Below are 19,832 nucleotides of genomic sequence, written 5' to 3'. Positions count from 1 at the left end.
GCCTTGGATGAAGCCTTTGAGCAGGCCTGGGGCTGGCCTCAGGACTTGAATCCTATTTGGACAGGGCCTTGGTAAAAGAAAAAAGGAAGAACTGAAAAGAAGAACCCAAAGTGAAAACCACCTTTGAGGCATTCATGGTTTTTGTTTTGGAGCCGGGATTCTGAGGTCATGTTACTAAAACAATTCCGTTGGACCTCACTGTTTCTAAACTCTTGGAGTCAATAGGAGTCACTGTCAATCTTCATGGCCTTCCAGAAAAGAGGCTGACCTAGTTCCTTCACAGTCCTTTTAGATTTAGTGGCCCTTGCTATTGGGAAATTATGGTGATGTCAAGGCTTAATCAAACAATTAGTTTTTAAGACATGCCATTTATCCTAAGGTAAATAGTTAAAAAATGTTGTGTGAGGCATTGGGTTTATGGATCAGTAAAGAACGCTATTGTGGGAATAGAGTTCTGTCACTTTTCAGTCCTGAGAAGCCAGTCACTGGTTTGGTTCATGCTATTGGCATTGTTGCTTGGGCTGGGGGATTTTGTCATGAGATTTGGGGGGGGGAGGGGTCAATCCAATAGCAATCATTGCATTCCCCCTTCTATTGAGAATTCTCCTCTTTGAGATGCCAAAAGATGCTCAAGCATGTTTGATTATGTCACTTTTAAGATCTTGTCTGCAAAAATGCTTCAAGTAGAAAGCTGTAGAGAGCTTTAAGTTTTGGTGCACAAATTACAAACGAAGCATAGAAATAGTTGAAAAAAAAAAAATCCCAACTGGCTCTAATGCCTGAAATCACCACCCACAGTGTGAAAATATAGCCCTTATATTGAATTTTGTAATGTAATTAGTACTAAGTATTTAGCATAAATAATGAGAGCAAACTATACGTTGGGGCTGTGTGGCGCCTGATGTGGAAATAGTTAATTGGTCCCACAGTGAGAGGCTGTTCAACTGTGCATTGTGTTAATGAGATCAGGTGAATATAAACTCTCTCCAGAGAATCGAAGTTAGGATCTCATTAGGGTGCGAAGTGTTATGATGATGTGTGGGGGCCAAAGATATGTGATAGTATAATGCGCTGGTTATACCATCTTTTCCTTCAATTGCCCTCCTTTTAGTTAGAAGTCATTTGGCATGAACCTAGTAAAACATAAAGGACCTAAGTTTTCTGACAGCAGAATAAAGGAAAAGCTCATTCAGAAAAGCTTGTCTCTTATACACTGCTTCCCTGGAAGCAGCCCAAATCTGCTAAGGTCAAGTACGGAGAAACTGAGTTCTTACTAGTTGGCTTGAGACCAGAGTAGTGTGGAATAAACTAGAAGTATAAACATTACGAAAAGAATCTATTTCTGTTAGGCCACTGCTTTTATGACTATATTTGACATTTTCATGCCTGAGGAAAAAATATTTCTATGGGACCAAAGACCTTGCCTGTCCTTATAGATTTCTAGTTCATGGGCAGTGTATGTTACATGGCTTCCTGGACATAGTTAAGCAGACCCAGGCTGCCCTTTGGTTGAGATTTCCTATATTCTGCTTGTGTGCCTGATAGATGGATCATCAGTTTCCAAGGAGTTTTCTTTTTCATCCCTGAGAATACAGACCTGGGACAAGATAAGGGGAATTTACACTGGACCATGGAGTCGCTTAAGTCCCAGACCATTTTCTAGCCAGCTTACCCCTCTGTGGAAGCTGGAAGGGTAAAATAATAACCTAAATAATGAGTTTGAGGGAAAAACATCTGACATTTGAAGGGCAGAATTAAAAGTAAAAATCTATATTCTGAGAGGTGGTCTCTAAGTGATTCTCAAGTGATTCCCAGCTATTTGGATTGAATGGGTTTTGAAGGCCTCCCTCCCAGGGCAAAGCTCAGTCTCTCCCCTGGTGTCTGCAGAGGGCATAGGCTCCACCCTCAAGAGGCTGCCTCTTCCATTGTCGGGGGCACTAATGGTTAGCAAGGGAATCTTCCCCCAGAAATTCTCTCAGCTTCTTTCTCCAGTAATTTCTTTCTTCCGTGAGGGCCTTCTTTTGTCCTCAGAGCTGCACATAATAAATCTGAGTGGGGCAGCATGGATTTTGAATGGGAAAATTCTGTTGGCTGGCTACCGGTGTGGCCTAGGGCAAGTATCGAGGCAACTCTGGACCTCTCTGGGGTCAATACTCCTGTCAGTCCCCACTGCTGAGGCCCAGTGCCTTGAATATGGCAAGTGCTCAATAAATATTTGTTGGGAATTCCCACTGTGGCACAATGGGATCAGCAGTGTCTCTGGAGCACATGGGATTCAGGTTTGATCCCTGGCCTGGCACAGGGGGTTAAGGATCCGGCTTTGCAGCAGCTGTGGCTTACATGGCAACTGCAGTTTGGATCTGATCCCTGGTCCCAGAATTCCACATGCCTCAGGGTGGCCAAAAAAGAAAAATGAAAAAAACTATCTCTCTCTCTCTCTCTCTCTCTCTATATATATTTGTTGAATGAATGAATGAATGATTAAATGAATGATAATGATGGCATAGTTGGAGGAAGCATAGTGTTGTGGAAAGGACACGCATGCTCTTTGGCGTTACCCCTACTTTATTAGATGATAGGATATACTATTTCAGGAGTTGTTGGGAGGGTTACTTGGGATAATGTATATAAAGTTCAAGAAAACGGTATATGGAAAGGGGCTTTGTAAACTGTGCAGTCCTGTAAGAATGGTAATAAATACATGTCCCCACTTAGCACCATATGCTCAAGGATGCTGAGGGAAAGTACTGAATGTACTTTATCCCATTTGTTTGATTGAATCCATAGAGGAATTCTGCAAGTTCCTCAGCAAGGGTGGGGCTATTTTTATCTTCACCACACAGATAAGGAGACTGAGGCTTATGTTAACCTGTTGTATGGTCACGTGGCCATATGAAGACCACTCAGCTTTTCCTTCAGTTTTGAAAAGCTGATGAAGCATCTACGTCTTTTCACCTGTGAGGGCTGAAGAGAAAGAGCCCTTTCATGCTCAGAGCCAGCTGTTCCTGCTTGGCCTGGCTGGGCTGTTCCCAGGTCCAGCTGGTTCCAGAAAGGAAATGATTCCCTGGTGTTTCTACTTGGAAAGGCATTTTTGATCCACAGCGAACTTCTTTTAAAACAGTGGCCTCTCAGACTTGTCAGATTCAAACCCTTATTTTTATTACAAATATTTTTTAATGCCCTATTTACAATCCTGAAGTGAATTAGTTAATTCACTTCACCCAGATAATATAACCCACCCACACTCATGATTTAAGAAAAATCAGCATGATGTCATAACTGAGATACAAAGCGGACTGAAGACAATGTAATTTATGATTACTTCCAGTGCAGGCATCCCACTCCATACGCCACAGTGAAGTGCTCAGATGCTTGACACCTGCTACCTCCAGTGCAGCTAAAACACACGATGGTTCTGGGGACTCAGGTAACATGATCTTGTGTTTCTGCCAGTGACAGGATTTTCTAAAATGGCAATCAAATCTTGGAATTCTGAACAAAACAGAGAACAGTCTTTCCTTGATTTATATACTAATTGCCTTCCTGGAGAATATTATAGCTGAATAGAAATACATTATGTTTATACATAAAATGAATTTAGTTCTAGGTTCAGAAAAATGAGGTCTTCACTTATGGTGAGACAGTGCTTCATTATGTGGGCCAGCTGCATGCACCCAGCATTTCTGGTCTCTGTCCTGTAATTGCAGGAATACTCATCTTGCTCCCAGCACTGGACCAGGTAAAACCAAGTCCAAGGCATTTCCACAATGCTCCTCTGCAAGGGTGTTATCACCACCCCTGAGCACCTGTGGATCAGAGCATGCCAACCTGCTGTGCATTTCACTCTTTCCTGCCTCCCCAAGCACCTGATTAATTATGGGTTAGAAAAAAGATGGTACTATTTTGCCAGCTCCCTACATGATTACTAAGTAGAGCCATCTCAAACATCATGGCAGGAAATTGGGGGCAACTTTGACATTTTCGGAAGATGTTTGCTAGCAAATTTCCTCCAAAAACTGCACCTTTAAGCTAAGTGAGAAGGCCTTTTCTATCATGTCTCATTCTTCTTCAGATTTTGTGTAAGTTTTATCATAAATGCAGTATTTAAATAATGACTTTGTAAAATCCTCACCATTCTCTGGGTTTGCTTAAAAGCATTTAAAGTAAAGCTTTTTACTAGGTATCCACATAATAGCCCTGGAATGTATCATTTCACTCTACAGACAAAACCTCTGGGCTTCAGTGACTTTAAGCAACTGGCTCAAGGTCACCCAGTAAGTGGTATTCCTGGTCTCAAAGCCAGGTGTGCCCAACTCCAGAATGATGCCTTTGCTCCAGTGTGAGCTGACTCCTGCTTTTGTTCTTGGATACATGGTACACTTTTACCTGTGATGTGGAAATCCCATGCATGAGGACTTTCGCCTTCTTCAGTACATAAGAATGGAAGGAAGAAATAAATGTGGCTACGGTTTCTTTGACATTCCTTCCATGGAGCTGTGTGGTCTTATTCCCTCTTCTTGAGCCTGGGCTGTCCCAAGTGACTTGTGTGGCTCATTGAATGTGGCAGAAGGCAGACGTAAGGGGCCTCTGGAGCTCTGAGCCATCTGACATAAGAAGTACGACTGTCCTAGGGCTGCTAGATGTGAGAAGCCAAAACTCTGTGGAGAGGCCCTGGAGGATGAGAGACCAAGGGAGAGAGAAAGAGGCAGGAAATACAGAGCCACTAAACATGTGGGTGAAGGTACCATTCTGGAAGTGGATCCTCCTGCTGATGCCAATGGGGTCACAAGCAAACTGCCCAGTCAAGCCTTCCCTGAATTCCTGACCCACAAAATAATGAGACCTACATAATAAGCCACAAAGTTTGAGGTAGTTTTATTAAATGTAGCAACTAATAACTGAAGTACATAGTAATGGCATTCTTTCTGTTGAATTTTGTGTTATTTTTGAACTTAAAAGGATTTTCTGCTCAAAAAGGAGCATAAGGAGTTCCCTGGTGATGCAGCAGGTTAAGGATTTGATGTTGTCAGTTTTGTGGTGCGGGGCCAATCCCTGGCTCAGGAACTTCTGCATGCCACACATGTGGTCAAAAAACAAAACAAAACAAAACAAACAAAACAAAACAAGACAAAAAACAAAGAAAATGAGGGTAGGATTTACTAGTAAATATAGTTGATCTCCATTTGCTAGGGATTGAAATGAAAGATGTTTTGTTCCATAGTTCCATATATAGTTACCATCAGAAGTGTGTGTGTTTTCAGGGGAACTATAATTTTAATTAGTGTGTATTTAACTTTTTGGTTAGTTTATATATTTATGTTTAATAAAAATACTTGATGTAAATTTATGAATAAGTCAGGGTTGCATTTTAAAATGCATTTATTGAAATAAGCTATTTAAAGGTTTAGTACATATTAAGTAAATATGGTTCAGGAAGTGTATTGTTAGGGTTCTCCAGAGAAATAGAGCTAAGAGCATAGATTGATAGATAGATGGATAGTTAGATATAGATAGATAGATAGACAGACAGATTACAGATAGAGATTTACCCTAAGGAATTGGCTAACATGATTATGGAGGCTAAGAAGTCCCAAGATCTGTGGTCAGCAAGCTGGAGACCCAGGAGAGCTGATGGTAGAAGTCCAGTCTGAAAGTTGGTGGACTTGAGACCTATGAAGAGCTGATGTTTTAGTTCAAGTCTGAAGACAAGAAAACCCTGATTTCCCAGTGAAAAGGCCATCAGGCAGGAGGAGTCCCCTCTTACTCAGTTTTGTGTTCTATTCAGGTCTTCACCTGATTGCATGAGCTCCATCCACATTAGGGAGGGCAGATCAACTTTACTCACTCTACAGATTGGAATATTAATCTCATCTAAGATCATGTCACACATAACTCAGAATAATGTTTGACTGGATTATCTGGTTGCCCCATGGTCCAGTCACAAGTTGAAACATAAAAATTGACCATCATAGGAGGTATTCAGCCATGAAAAATATTCAAAGTTTTTACCTAAGGATCTAAAGTTTGGTAAGGATTGCTTTATGCCCTAGGTCACCCTTATTTCTGGTCTGAGGGTTTGGAGTTGAAATGCTTGGTGATATTGCTCAGTTCACCGGTAAGGACTGTGATCTTCAGAATCCTTCCCATAATGTCTCCTGGAAAAGTTCAGAGCAGCTTTTGGAGAATTGTCCGTGTTGGTGACTCTACTTTTGGGGAAGTTTGAGATGCCCTTCAGAGTTCTGGCTGCCTTCCTGGGAGCCCAGTTGCTTGGGCTGCCCACAGGTATGCTGCTGCTGTTCAGGCTCCCTGCCGGCTCCCGCACAGGGTTGTATGCCTGCTTGGTCCTCTGGTGAGAGAACGTCTGCCCTGGAAGTCAGGGTCACTGGACACCCTGTCTCAGTATGTAATATGAAGCCTGGCTCAGTGGTGACAAGAAGCTCAGATGTGATGTATACAATGTGATATCATAGCCGCTATGATGGGTCCATGTTTCATGACTGTGAAGGTAGCTGGACATTTTCATGTCCCCCTCTGGACCCTGCTTGTTTAGATGTTGTCATGTGGCATCATCAATTTCAGTTACCCACTGTCCTGACTCTGTGAATTTGTGTCTAAATCACCCTCAGAAGTGGGATAAAAACTCTCTAGGACAGAGGTTTTATCTCTTTGAATTAATATCTTTGCTGAACATAAAATCAGTGGTGGGCACCTCTTAAAGAAGACACAGCTTTTGCTCCAGGCAGGTGCCTTTTGAGTGGAGGCCTTCTGGGCAGCCCTCATTTACATGACGTGCTGCAAATCAGCAGGGCCTGTGATTGTTCTCACCCCCATCCTCAGTGTCTGAGAGAGGGTTGGAGCTTTCACCCTGTGTAATGATGGGTCCTGTTCGGACTAAAGAGAGTAGGGGTAGGTCAATTCATATAAGAAACAACAAGAAGCACAAAATACAATAAAGAAAACAAGTAAGTTCACAAACAAGTTGTATTTATTTTGATTATATGTTTACAGGATGAAAACAGCTATTTCTGGTATTGAAGAAAAAAAATGTATTCATAGTGCCTATATTAGACTGCCTGGGCCACCAAAATAAAATACCAAAGACTGGGTGGGTTAAACAACAGAAATTTATTTTCTCACAGTTTTGGAGACTAGAAATCCAAGATCAAGGTGTTAGTGGTTTCACTTCTCCTGAGGCCTCTCTCCTTGGCTTGTAAATGGCTACCTTCTTGCCGTGTCCTCTCATGGCCTTTCCTCTGTGGGTGAGTACCCTGGTGTCTCTCCCTCTTTTTGGAAGGATGTTGGTCCTGTTGGATCAGAGCCCCACCCTTATGACCTCATTTCATATCAATTACCTCTTTAAAGGCCTCCCTCCAAATACAGTCACATTTGGGGTTAAGCCTTCAACATATAAATTTTGGGGGTATACAATTCAGTGTACAACAGTGTTTAGGATTTCATCTGACAATTTTCATCTATTTCCCTATAAACTATCTATGGCAAATGTGTCTCATAATGGTCTCTTATGGCTTAGCAAACACCTACATTTCTTTGAATATTAGGTCAGTCACATAATTGCCAAATCCAACTCCAGATAGCTGAGGGACCTATCTTGCAAAGTTCCAATTCTCCCCTCAGGGCAGAGGAGGTAGTCTCATATATCCAGTTCCTTTTTATTTTTATTTTTATTTTTTTTGTCTTTTTGTATTTTCTAGGGCTGCACCCACAGCATACGGAGATTCCCAGGCTAGGGGTCTAATTGGAGCTGTAGCCACCAGCCAACGCCACAGCTGTAGCAATGCCAGATCCAAGCCATGTCTGCGACTTACACCACAGCTCATGGCAACACCGGATCCTTAACCCACTGAGTGAGGCCAGAGATCAAACCCGCAACCTCATGGTTCCTAGTTGGATTCGTTAACCATTAAGCCACGACGGGAAGTCCTCCAATTCCTTTTTAAATGGAATATCCCTCTATCTCTCCTCCTCCTCCTCCAGGGATTCAAGTTCACCAAGTTCATAAAGTTGATGGAACTCAACAAGGAAACTTGTACTGATAGAGCTCCAGAGTTTATGCTGTGGACACAGCTCCCACAGTGCATTCTGCCTCTTCCAGTAGGACACAAGACATCCTGAGATGATTTGTGAACCAGTTGGGTCAAGGAGTCTTAAGGATACAGATTCTATTTGAGTGAAAATTATTAATCCAACTTTCATTCCTTTAACTAGATTTTCTTGAACTTTTCAATCTAGGATTTCCTTCTTATTCTTAACCAATTAACCTGTTGAAAATTAATAATAATTTTATTGTGGCCTGAATTTTAACACTGATGTTCAGATGCATTGTGTAGTGGTTAACAAGCTTCGTTGCAAGGAGACTGAAATGCCCTTGCTTTAGGGACTATGACGGTAGCAAGGCTAGGATAGAAATCTTGTATTCTTGAATCCTAGGCCAAAGCCACTGCAGTGTTAACCTGTAAAGTTTTCCTAGAATCCCTGATTTGAGGATGGGCAGTAGATGATGGCTGAGCATGAAGAAGTTTGAAAATACATTGCTGTTAACATATAAATGCAGCGCCTTCCTTACTCATATCTGATGGTGTGAATTGTCGTGGTTTTGGTTGATATTCAGGCATTGAGAGAAAGCACTGGGACAGCTGCCTTGCTTGGAGGCCAGGGGCATTTCTGGGGTCTTTTTGAGTGACTTTATCTGCATACCACCCGATACCCAAGATTGAAGATTTCCAGTGATTCTGGACCTCAGTGTAGCAGATATAGTGGGAGGGACTACAGGGAGGGCAGTGAAAATGAGTGCCCTGTGTTTGGGTTCCTCACCTGATAGTGGTGACATCAAGATTATTATGTGAACCTCCAGGACAGAGGTCTATGCTCAACGTGGCTCGTGCCAGGTTTGGCCTTATCAGCCCAGGAATAGGCTTTGTGTTAACTACCCCTTCCCTGGACCACATGAGTATCTGGCCCAGCACAGAGCTGCTCCCCATGTTTTCCAAATGGATCAAAGGCTATATAGACAGAAAGGGTTGGTTACGTGAGGGGGTCATATATCTACAGACTTTCTTGGCTAGCTACCCCAAGTTTCAGATTGGAGTTTCAACTGTTTCAGTGGACATCTCCACCTACATGTTCCACAGGTACCTTAAACTCAACATTTCCAAAACTGGACTCATTAATTGACATTTTCCAAAACTGGACTCATTAATCCCCACACCGTCTCCTTTATTCTGAATTCATGGAAGTGATCACTGCTTTGCCAGCTACCCAAGATAAGTTTCAGAATCCCTGACTCTCCTCACCCCATGCCTTCCAACTAGAAACCAAGTCCCAGTTGATGCTACTTCCAGAAGAGTTTTTGCACTTCCCTCTTCTCCCTCCACCCTCTATTGCCCTTACTAGGGCCCTCTCATTGGCACCCTTTCGCTGCACCAGAGCCATGGCCTTCAGCCCTGCCCCTCCACCTGCAGTTCCTTCTCCCTTCGCCTACTTCATGTACTGTAGCAAGGTTTCCTTTGAAAGACACGGATCAACTCTAGCCACTCAACTGCTTGAACATCTGAGAGAGATACCATTGCTTATGTCAATGGGCACCAAGTGTTCGAACGGTGTTCTCCATCATAAATAAATCCTTTGGTGTACATTCTCAATATATGTATATTCATAGGTTATATAATACACTTGTATTAATGCATTATAAAACAGATGCACAAATAGAAATGAGAAAGGCCATATGAGCTTTTTGCCCTTTCCCCTACATTCCCAAAGCCTCTGTGTTTTTTCATTTTCTTTCCCTGTGTCTTGGAATTCTCTTCTCTCAGGTCTCCATGTGATAAAACTCCATGTCTTTCAAGACATAGCTCACATGTCACTGCCCTGACCCTGACTCTCCACCCACTCTGTATGTAGTATCTATATCCTTAACCATCTCCTGCTGCATGTTTGAATATATTTTTCTGGTGGACAAGAGGAAGAAGGAAGGTGCAGGATGTACATCTCTTGCACTTGCCAAGAACAAAATTGTGATAGTAACATGTCTTTCCTTCCTTGTCAAACATTCCAAAGAGATTTTTTTTTTTCTTTTTTCCTCATTCAAGTCTCCTATTACTCTGGGTAAATTATATCTCTGACAAGTGAGTGCAGAAGCAGGCAGCTAGACAGGCAAAGCAGGAGGGAGTAGTGGAAGGAGATGTGCAAAAGTAAACTGAATTCTGAATACTAGGCAATTAGGCTGATATGGTTTGGAACAATGTGATGGGTGAGGTTGTGTTTGTTTTCTCCTCAGACAGTAATTAATTCATGCAAGTGCTGTAGGTTGCTAAATTTTCGTAAATGGATAATAGAATGGTTCTTTTGAAAGCGGTGGCAATAGCCTACCACTTTTATAGCCTCTCGAATGCAAGACAGTTCATTTGAGAGAACATCTCCACCTCCCATCCACCGCAGGAACACCAGCAGTGGGCCAGCTTGTCTTTGGCGGGGAGTGGGTGTGAGCACAAACTGCAAAGTTGATGTGTGTGTGGGGAAATGGCCAAGCCTTTACCTCATCTAGCCAAGGAGAGTACTTAACTCACTTTTCAGATACTCCAACCATGGTCCTCCAGGGAACTGTGCTAATAAATATGACAATAACATTGTAATGGGACCAGAAAGGCTGACACGGCATTTAGTTAATTTGTGTTCCACATTAGCAGGGAGTTTGCAACCCCTGGGTAATGAAACAGGAGCATGTTGGTCGACTGTAGGCATTTTAATTAGAGGTCTTGGGAATATCTCTGTGCTGTGGCAGCTGAGTGAGACCTGGCCCCACAAAGTTTACCCAAGGCGGGCTTTCCTCTTCACCCTCAGCAGCCATTAAAAGGTCTTACTGGAGGAGGCAGGGGGCTGGGGGAGGTGAGGAAAAAGTTTCTAAGAAGAGGAGGACTCCTGCTGGGCTGGCATCCAACGCCAATTAGCTACTCGGCTGTCAGCACTCAGAGCCCTCGTTTTAACCAAGTGGTGGCAAAGATTGACAGAAATGGCTCGACCCCATGATGGGTCCCAAAGCATTTTAAAAAAATTCTTTTGACTCCTGCTACCTTTTCATAATTTGGCTTAAATGCAATGCAAGGATAAAGACATCATAAATCAAAAGCTGTTAGCATACATGGCCCCTGAAATTTATGGGTATTAAGTAGGAAAAGCTTAGAAACATTTCACCAAATAATTTTCCAATCCCCTAAGACTCATTTAAATTTCCCCCCTCCTCGTCCCCTGTTGCCGAAACACATTTGCTGGCTGCCAACAATTTATTGCACAAGAGCACCTGAGCCCTCAGGCGGAGGGAGCCAGCTCTGCCATCAGACAGGCTGGTGGATTCTTATGGGGTTGATCTCAAAGCTCTTCCCAGCTACCACATGGGCAAAGAGCCAGTAACCAAGAGAAAGATGGCAAATACCCCAAGGCCAGCGATGCGACCTTGGAGGTGGCAGGGTCCATTGGTGCCAGGCCTCAGTCCCCATTTCTTTCACCTTTAGCCCTGGAAGGTGAAGACCTTCACTGGGAGGTAGTGGGACTGACTGAAGGTAAGGGACCTGCTCTCAGGCCAGGGTGGGGATTTAATGCTCAAAGCCAGTCACTTCTGTGATTGTTCAGGGAAGTGAGTGCAAAGCCCAATTTGAAGGCCAATGCTAAGACCTGGAAGGCAAGGTATATGCAGAGCAGTAGGCCCTCCAGAGGTCAGCAGAAAGGAGCAGGATCACACAGTTGTACCCTGGGTGGTGGTTATTGGGTCTCATTGCTAGTGGGGAAGTAGAAACCAGTTGGTGGTTTTACTTACATTTGTTAGTTATCAAGAACTTGACAAATAATTATTGATCCCCTCTGATGGGTGAGGCACATAGAATAACTTACTCTGGCCATGCAGATAGATAAAGTCAGTTTCTGCCAGCACCAGAAGTGAGTCTCCTGCCCTTCAAGCAACACCACCTCTGGGAAGCTTCCTCGCTTTCTTCCAGTTCTTGTACTTCTCCTGAAGGGCCCTTCAGGTCTGCACCTCAATCCCCTGCTCCCTCCCGTAGGCTGGAGGTGGTTCTTTATTTCGTGTGTGTGTGTGTGTGTGTGTGTGTGTGTGTGTGTGTGAGAGAGAGAGAGAGAGAGAGAGAGAGAGAGAGAGAGATTTTGTCTTCTCCTAACTTAGGGCAAACTCTGAGGACAGCTGCTGCCTTGCATGCGAGGGTCTGTGGTGCATTGTTGTCTGGGCAGCCCAGGGTTTGAATCCCAGCCCTGCTACTGCCTAGGTGGTTAGATTGCCTCTTTTCATCTCCTTGAGGCTCAGCTTTCCCACCTTTCAAATGTAGACAGGAACACTTACATCACAGGTAGCTATGGGAAACAAATGAGCTAAGATGGGTCCAACACCTAGCATATTGTCTGGCCACAGGGAGTGTGAAACAAATTTAAGCTAATGTGATTCTGTCATTTAGCACATGGATTATCAACAGCACATGAGTGCCTGTTCATTGTCTATCAGGACAAAAATCTCTTTGTGAGTCTTTGTCCTCTTTGAGTTGTCAAGGGACTCTCTGAGTTGAAAGCTGCCCAGGAGAAGTAGAGATGGTGGTAGGCACGGGACTCTGTGGTGTCACCTGGCCCTGTGATAAATCTTATTTTATTCAATGAGGAAAGAAAAGAAAAGGAACATCTACTTATATATTCTTCCAAAGCTGATGGGAATCTGTAGTTCAAGAGCTCATCATCATGGCTTCTCCACGGGAATCCCTGGGTTCTCCTGTGCTCTGCTCCCCCACTGATCCTGGTTCTTCCCGGAGGTAAAGTCTGTTCATTTCAATGCCATTGCTCTTATTATAATTAGGAATAGTATGTTTCACAACCAGGCTGATTTCTCATCAGGTCTCATTGCTAGTAGTATAGCTGCCATATGCTCTTAGATCCTAAGGCCTATAAAACAACTCACCATATATGTCATATGTGAAACTTTACATTCCCCTTTGCTGAACTAAGCTGGAAAATTTAGAGTTTAAAAGAACACAGAGTCAAGTTGAAAATGTGGCTTTGGTTGGGTCTGGGGGTAATTGGAATCTTCAGGTATAGTTTGGCAGCTTTCATCTAACAGAAACATCAGGGTTTGTGAAGTCAGTCCACTGTCAGAGTTTCAAGGTGCTGTATTAAATATCCCTGCAGTGGCTGCCATCCCTCACTTTTTAAAAAATGAGGTTATGAAAATAGCAGGATGTGTGGTTTTACTAAGGCCACAATCTCAATTTTCCTCTCAGTGAGTACGAGTAAGCATGCTGTTAAAAAAGATGGTATCTGATGTTTCCCCATTCATTCGTATTTTCTTTCTTTCTTTTTTTTTCTTTTTTTTGGTCTTTTTGCCTTTTCTAGGGCCTCACCCACAGCATATAGAGGTTCCCAGGCTAGGAGTCTAATCAGAGCTGTAGCCACCAGCCTACGCCAGAGCCACAGCAACACGGGATCCAAGCCGCGTCTGCATCCTACACCACAGCTCACAGCAATGCCAGATCCTTAACCCACTGAGCAAGGCCAGGGATCGAACCCGCAACCTCATGGTTCCTAGTTGGATTCGTTAACCACTGAGCCACAACGGGAACTCCCATTTGTATTTTCTTAATATCTATTAACATCTCTATATTTTAGGCAGTGTTCTGAAATACAAGGAAAAGTAAGTTGGGGTCTCAGCCTTCATGGTGCTGATGATGTACTAGAGGGTTCAGTAAGCATTTTCTGTGAAGGGCCAAATAGCAAGTATTTTAGGTTTGAGGGCCCTCTGTGTGCAAGTCCCTCAACAGTGCCTTCTCCATATCCCTCAGCTCTCCAGTCCTCCCTCCCTTAAGCCTACTGACCCCTCTTTCCTCTCCCTACACCCATTATCTCACCTGTAGGACAGGTAGGAATATCCAGGGCACAGGCTGATTGTGAGGATGAGCTGAGTTGACAGTGCAAAGTTCTCATTCAAGTTCTAGTGGTCTCCTTTCCTTCCTTATGAATCTGAGAAAGTAAAATATCTCCCCCGCCCACCTCTTCCAGGCTGAGAACCATCTTTCTGTGCCCACTACAACCTAAACATCTTCTCCAAGACTCTTATCCATCCAGATCTTTCTCTCAAACATTCTACCTTTTCCTCTGTCTTATTATACTTTGCCTATAAACTCATGTATGTATGTATGTATGTATGTATGTATGTATGTATTGTCTTTTTAGGGCTACACCCACGGCATATGGAAGTTCCCAGGCTAGCGGTCAAACTGGAGCTACAGCTGCCAGCCTACACCACAGCCACAGCAACACGGGATCCAAGCTGCTTTGCCACCTATACCACAGCTCATGGCAACGCCAGATCCACTGAGCAAGGCCAGGGATTGAACTCACATTCTCATGGATACTAGTCAGGTTCTTAACTTGCTGAGACACAATGGGAACTCCAGTTCTCCTCTATTTAAAAGAATGACTTAAAGAAGAAGGAGGAGAACAACTTGTATTTGACCTCATATCCTCCTTTGGCTACCATTCTTTTTCTCTTCTGCCCAACTGGTCTCCAGCTGCCTTCACTTTCTCGTTATCTCTTCATTAATTTCTGTTTCTTCCTTAAGTTTTCCCTCTTAGAGGCATCATACTGAGCGGTAGAAAAGGAGGGCTTTAGAGTCAAGCATAACCCCCACATCAGCATTTGTAGTGTCACAGTGTAGTCACCCTGAGCGACTTAGAACCAAGATCCTCATCTACAGAAGGGGAACAATGAGGTCTCCCTCATGAAGGGATTCTGAGAATTCAACAAGGAGATTGATGAAAGCTACTGTGCAGGCCTTGGCATGTGGCAGGTGCCACTCAATAAATCTCTGTTCTTTTCTTCTCCACAAGCTGATTAAGAAAGGGCAGGGGGTAAATGGGGGCCATTTATTGTTCCCAGAAGTACCTACTACAGTCTTCTGAGCTGGGAAGATATGCCTAGACATTTCCTTTTCTTCTTCCCCCCATCTTTGTTAGGAATTGGAAAATAGCAATGTGGGATTCAATTCCTATGAAAATGGGTAGATGCCCAGCTTGATGTCATTACATCATCAATCTACTCAACATATACTTATTCAGCATCAGCTATATGCTCATCCTTGTGAAAGGCCTGGGAACATAAAGGTGGCTCCTGCTTGAGAGACACTCTCAATCTGGTTGGAGGTGCAGAGAAGCAAGCCAGACAAGTCCCACACACATCATTCCTGGGCACTGAGAGGCCAGCTGTAGAAGGTGGGGGTGCGAGAAGGGAATGGTCCTCTCTGAGGACAGGGTAGGGAGTCTTGACAAGAAAATACCCTTTGAACCATCTGGAAGGATGATTCTGAGTGTGTCAGGGCAGAGAAGGGAGATGGGGAGGGATTCCAGCAGGCTCAACAGTGTGTACCAGACAGACTGGGGATCAGGGGAAACATGCCCTGAGTCTGGTATGGAGAGAGGCAAGGTGAGAAAGGCAGGCTGAAGGTTGAGTCTCACCAAGACTTTCCTCTAGGAACACAGAGTCTCGTATGTGGAGGGGAAAGTGACTTCTCTATGTAAATCAAGTGATAGAACTAGGGCCAAGGAAGAGAAGTTTCTGGTAGGCAAAGTTCAGCTCAAGATTTGTAATCAATCACGTCTGGCAATGGAGCAGGCTTCTACTTCCCATGTGTGCAAGCAAGGAGCGAGTCTGTGAGGGCAGGGAGTGTGGGGGGTGTGGCACCTCTGCCAAATGTAGAAGGAATTCATAAATGGGATGAGAGGGAGAGATGAACTTGACTTCAGCCCCCACCCTGCTCTGATGGCTGGTGCTTGCCTTACCCCTCAGGCCAAGCAGGGCCCCCTCCCAGGTAAGGGCTGCATGTCCACCTCAGCTCTGAACCCAAGTTTTGCCACACTTTTTCCTTTCAAGGGACAAGACAAAAATGGGACTACTGGATGATATCCTCTGCTAGCAGAAGAAATTTGGAGGGCTAGCCAATTTTTAAAATTAGAAGGCTGTATGTGTCTTTGTATGTTTATAGACAGACACCCAAGTATAAAATACTGTGTTTGGATTCTAATATTAGGTCTACTTGGATGCTTAAACCACACATTGCTGTCTGAATCTGGCTCCCATTCTCTGTCTCCTCTGGACTCCCTTCTGGGTGTCCTGCATCTGTAAGACAGAAATGAAACTTGAGAAGCGAAGCCCTGGGTCCCCTCTTGCCCTCCCAGGGGGCCTGGCCTCAGGCAATGGTGGGTGTTCTGCTGGGACAACTTTGAGGCAGGCTGTTGAGGGTTATTTGTTTATATTAAATTATTTTGTCAAGTCCTGCAAGTTGTATACACACGTGTCCATGTTTAGAATGAAAATCAGTAATTCTGTATCAGTTACAGAATCCACGTAGCCATGTTCTCCAACACAGCAGCCAGAGCAAGTCACGTTACTTCTCTTGATGGGAAACATCTAGTGATTCTGCATTTTGCTCAGAGAAAGAACCAAGACTCATAAGTGGCCTATGGGGCACTACACTCTCTAGCCTCTTATTCTCCCACCCCTCCCCTTAGTCACTCTGCACCTAATATCCTGCCCTCTTTACTGTCCTTGCACATGCCAAGTACACACCCATCACAGGCCTCTCGCACTTGCTATTTTCTCTGCCTGGAACACTCTTCATTCGCATATTCCCGTGGCTCACTCTCCAAGTTCCTTGAAGTCTCTGCTCAAATATCTGTCGATGCGAGAGGCCTTCCCAGGCCATCAGTATAAAACAGCAGCCTCATTGCCATCAGACTTTATCCCTATTAACCTAATTTGTTCTTATAGCTTTATCATCACCTGGCTTATTACATATTTATATGTTTGTTTATTTCGTTTCTTCCCCTCCCCTCCCCAGAAGTTACATGAGAACAGCTTTTTTTTTTTTTTTTTTTTTTTTTTTTTGCTTTTTAGGGCCATACCCACAGCATATGGAGGTTCCCAAGCTAGGGGTTGAATTGGAGCTACAGCTGCTAGCCTATATCACAGCCACAGCAACGCTGGATCCTTAACCCACAGAATAAGGCCAGGGATTGAACCTGCAACCTCATGGTTCCTAGTCAGATTCGTTTCCACCACGCCATGATGGGAACTCTGACTGCAGAGTTTTTGTTGTTATTTATACTATATTCTTAGTGCCCAGGACATTGGCAAATAGTAGGTGCTCAAGAAATAATTGTTGAGGAGTTCCCGTTGTGGTGCAGCGGAAACGAATCCGACTAGGAACCATGAGGTTGCAGGTTTGATCCCTGGCCTTGCTCAGTGGGTTAAGGATCCGGCGTTGCCATGAGCTGTGCTGTAGGTAGAAGATGCGGCTCATATCTGGAGTTGCTATGGCTCTGGCGTCGGCCAGTGGCTACAGCTCCAATTAGACCCCCTAGCCTGGAAACCTCCATATGCCGCAGGTGTGGCCCTAAAAAGGCAAAAAAAAAAAAAAAAAAAAAAAAAAAAAAAAGGAAAGAAAGAAAGAAAAATAAATAAATAAATAATTGTGGAATAAATGAATGAATTTGTGAAAATTATAGTAAAAAGCAAAAGTTTCTCTCTTTATATGTGCTCACTCCCAGTCCACATTTCTCAGTTTTTAGCATCATAATAGCATATACTTCTGGGAATTTTCTTTGGAATTTTCAGAATATCTAGAGACTTCTACCTCCAGTTAGGATGTAAAAAAAGTGAAAAATTTTTGATCCTGGGCAATAATAAGAAAACTTGGAAAAATAAAACCCATTTTTTTTTATGAGACTAGCAAAAATTTATGGATGCAAAGAAACCTTGATGAACTACATTCCAGAGAGAAATGAGCCCTTCCTAGGTATAACAGAGAACTTTTTTTTTTCCATACCCAGGGGGTGGGCAGGTAGGTAGATGTTGGAATGAGGAATTTCCTCAAGGGGATGCCCTCTGAGCCTCTGTAAGGATGATTTTGAGTGCACCAGGCCAGGAGGGGTGGTGGGGATGAGGTTGCAGGAATTGGGAATAGTTTGTGCATAGATAGCACTGTCTGGAGTGGCCTGTAAAAGAGAGAGTTTACAGGGAGAAAGCAGTTGGTCAAAAGTGCTAAAAGACTTTTGGGTTCAGTCAAACCACACCAGAAGTTTGAATAGGAAAGATTTAATATAAAGAATTGCTAACTGGTTAAAGGTGGTTAATTATTATTTAAAAAAAATTTTTAGGGCATTCTCATTGTAGCTCAGTGCGTTATGAAACCAACTAGTATCCATGAGGATGTGGGTTTGATCCCTGGCCTCGCTCAGTGAGTTAAGGATCCAATGTTGCTGTGAGCTGTGGTAGAGGTTGCAGATGAGGCTCGGATTCTGTGTTGCTGTGGCTGTGGGGTAGGCCAGCAGCTGCAGCTCCAATTTGACCCCTAGAATGGGGACTTCCATATGCCACAGGTATGACCCTAAACAACAAAAACACAAAAAGAAAATTTAAATTAAATTATAGTTGATTTAAAATGTTGTGCCAATTTCTGCTCTATAGTAAAATGACTCAGTTTATATATATAGAAAAGAATATATATGGAAAAAATATATATGTGTAAATATGTGTGTGTGTGTACATACACACACACATATCATGGTCTATTCCAGAAGATTGGATATAGTTCCTTGTGCTATACAGTAGGACTTTGTTGTTTATCCTTTCTAGATGTAATAGTTTTCATCTATTAATTCCAGACCCTCCCCCCTCCCTCCTGGCAACTGCAAGTCTGTTCTCTATGTCTATAGGTCTGTTTCTGTTTCGTAGATAGGTTCATTTGTGCTGTATTTTAGATCCACTTATAAGTGATATCATATGGTATTTGTCTTTTTCTTTCTGACTTCCTTCACTTAGTATGAGAGTCTCTAGTTGCATCCCTGTTGCTATGAATGACATTATTTCATTCTTTTTTTAAAGGATGACCATTGTATATGTGTACCACATCTTTAAACCTATTCATCTGTCGATAGACATTCAGGTTGTTTCCATGTCTTGGCTATTGTGAATAGTGCTTAAATAAACACAAGAGTGCATGTATCTTTTTGCATTTTAGTTTTGTCTGGATATATGCCCAGGAATGGGATTGCTGGGCCATATGGTAATTTTATTTTTAGTTTTCTGAGGAACCTTCATACTGTTTTCCACAGTGGTTGCACCAACTTAAATTCCAATATTAATTATTGAAAGAGGCAAAGAAGTCTAAAGTAGTAACTGTAGAGAGCAGTAACTTCCCCTAAAGCTGAAGGAAAAGTGAATAATGAAGGGGCTTGGAGACTCAGAGGAAGGGGTCCTTCAAGGCTGAGATTCAGACCTCTGTCTCTGGAGACAGTGTGTTGATATACATTGGAGAGATCTTGCTACTGAACCCAAGAACCATCCTCCTGTATAGGACCCAAGAACCATCCTTCTGTCTAGGACTCAAGAACCATCCTCCTGTGTAGGACCCAAGAACCATCCTCCTGTCTAGGAATACTGCCAGGGCCCCTGCATACCCACTTCCCACCATGTAGAAAAACAAAGCACTGGGGAAAAAAAAGTCTTTCTCTTCCAAATTTGCAATGTCTCTCCAATGCCGTCTGTTGACATGGCCTAGCATCAAGCCAACTGGCAAAGGAGAAAAATAGCTTGAAGAATCTGGCCCCAGTATCACAGAAGAGGGCCAAGAAAGACACGTTTGTTGCTAAGAAGCAATAAATTAATAAGTGGCACAAAAATGCATACATAAAAAACAAAAAAACCCCCATCATTGTTAGCTCCCCCTTTCAGAATTTTTTGAGACAGCACCAGTGGAGGAGGGTCTTGTTGGAGT

The 19,832-nt window shown here is 43.3% G+C and overlaps 1 protein-coding gene across 46 annotated transcripts in view; it reads left to right on the top strand.

Moving 5' to 3' along the window:
• The window catches only part of SCML4 (Scm polycomb group protein like 4), a 136,932-nt gene that overhangs the window by 21,202 nt on the left and 95,898 nt on the right, over window positions 1-19,832 (top strand). For 9 of the 46 annotated variants that reach the window (XR_014806825.1, XR_014806787.1, XM_084962235.1 and 6 more), the window contains one exon: window positions 3,329-3,427. The exons of the other annotated variants lie outside the window; for them this stretch is intronic. Coding sequence is in view for 5 of the 9 variants with exons in the window: in XM_084962218.1 (XP_084818344.1) it covers window positions 3,329-3,427 (99 nt within the window). In the remaining 4 variants the exon portion in view is untranslated. The remainder of the gene's footprint in view (window positions 1-3,328; window positions 3,428-19,832) is intronic. 46 annotated transcript variants of the gene reach the window in all.

Source organism: Sus scrofa, chromosome 1 (assembly GCF_054392235.1).
Source record: "Sus scrofa isolate SSC_HxYL_T2T_F1_AM1 chromosome 1, Sscrofa_HxYL_maternal_Yorkshire_Landrace_v2.0, whole genome shotgun sequence".
Classification (NCBI taxonomy): domain Eukaryota; kingdom Metazoa; phylum Chordata; class Mammalia; order Artiodactyla; family Suidae; genus Sus; species Sus scrofa.
Note: the sequence above shows the minus strand (reverse complement) of the source record. Positions and strands in the feature narration are given on the sequence as shown.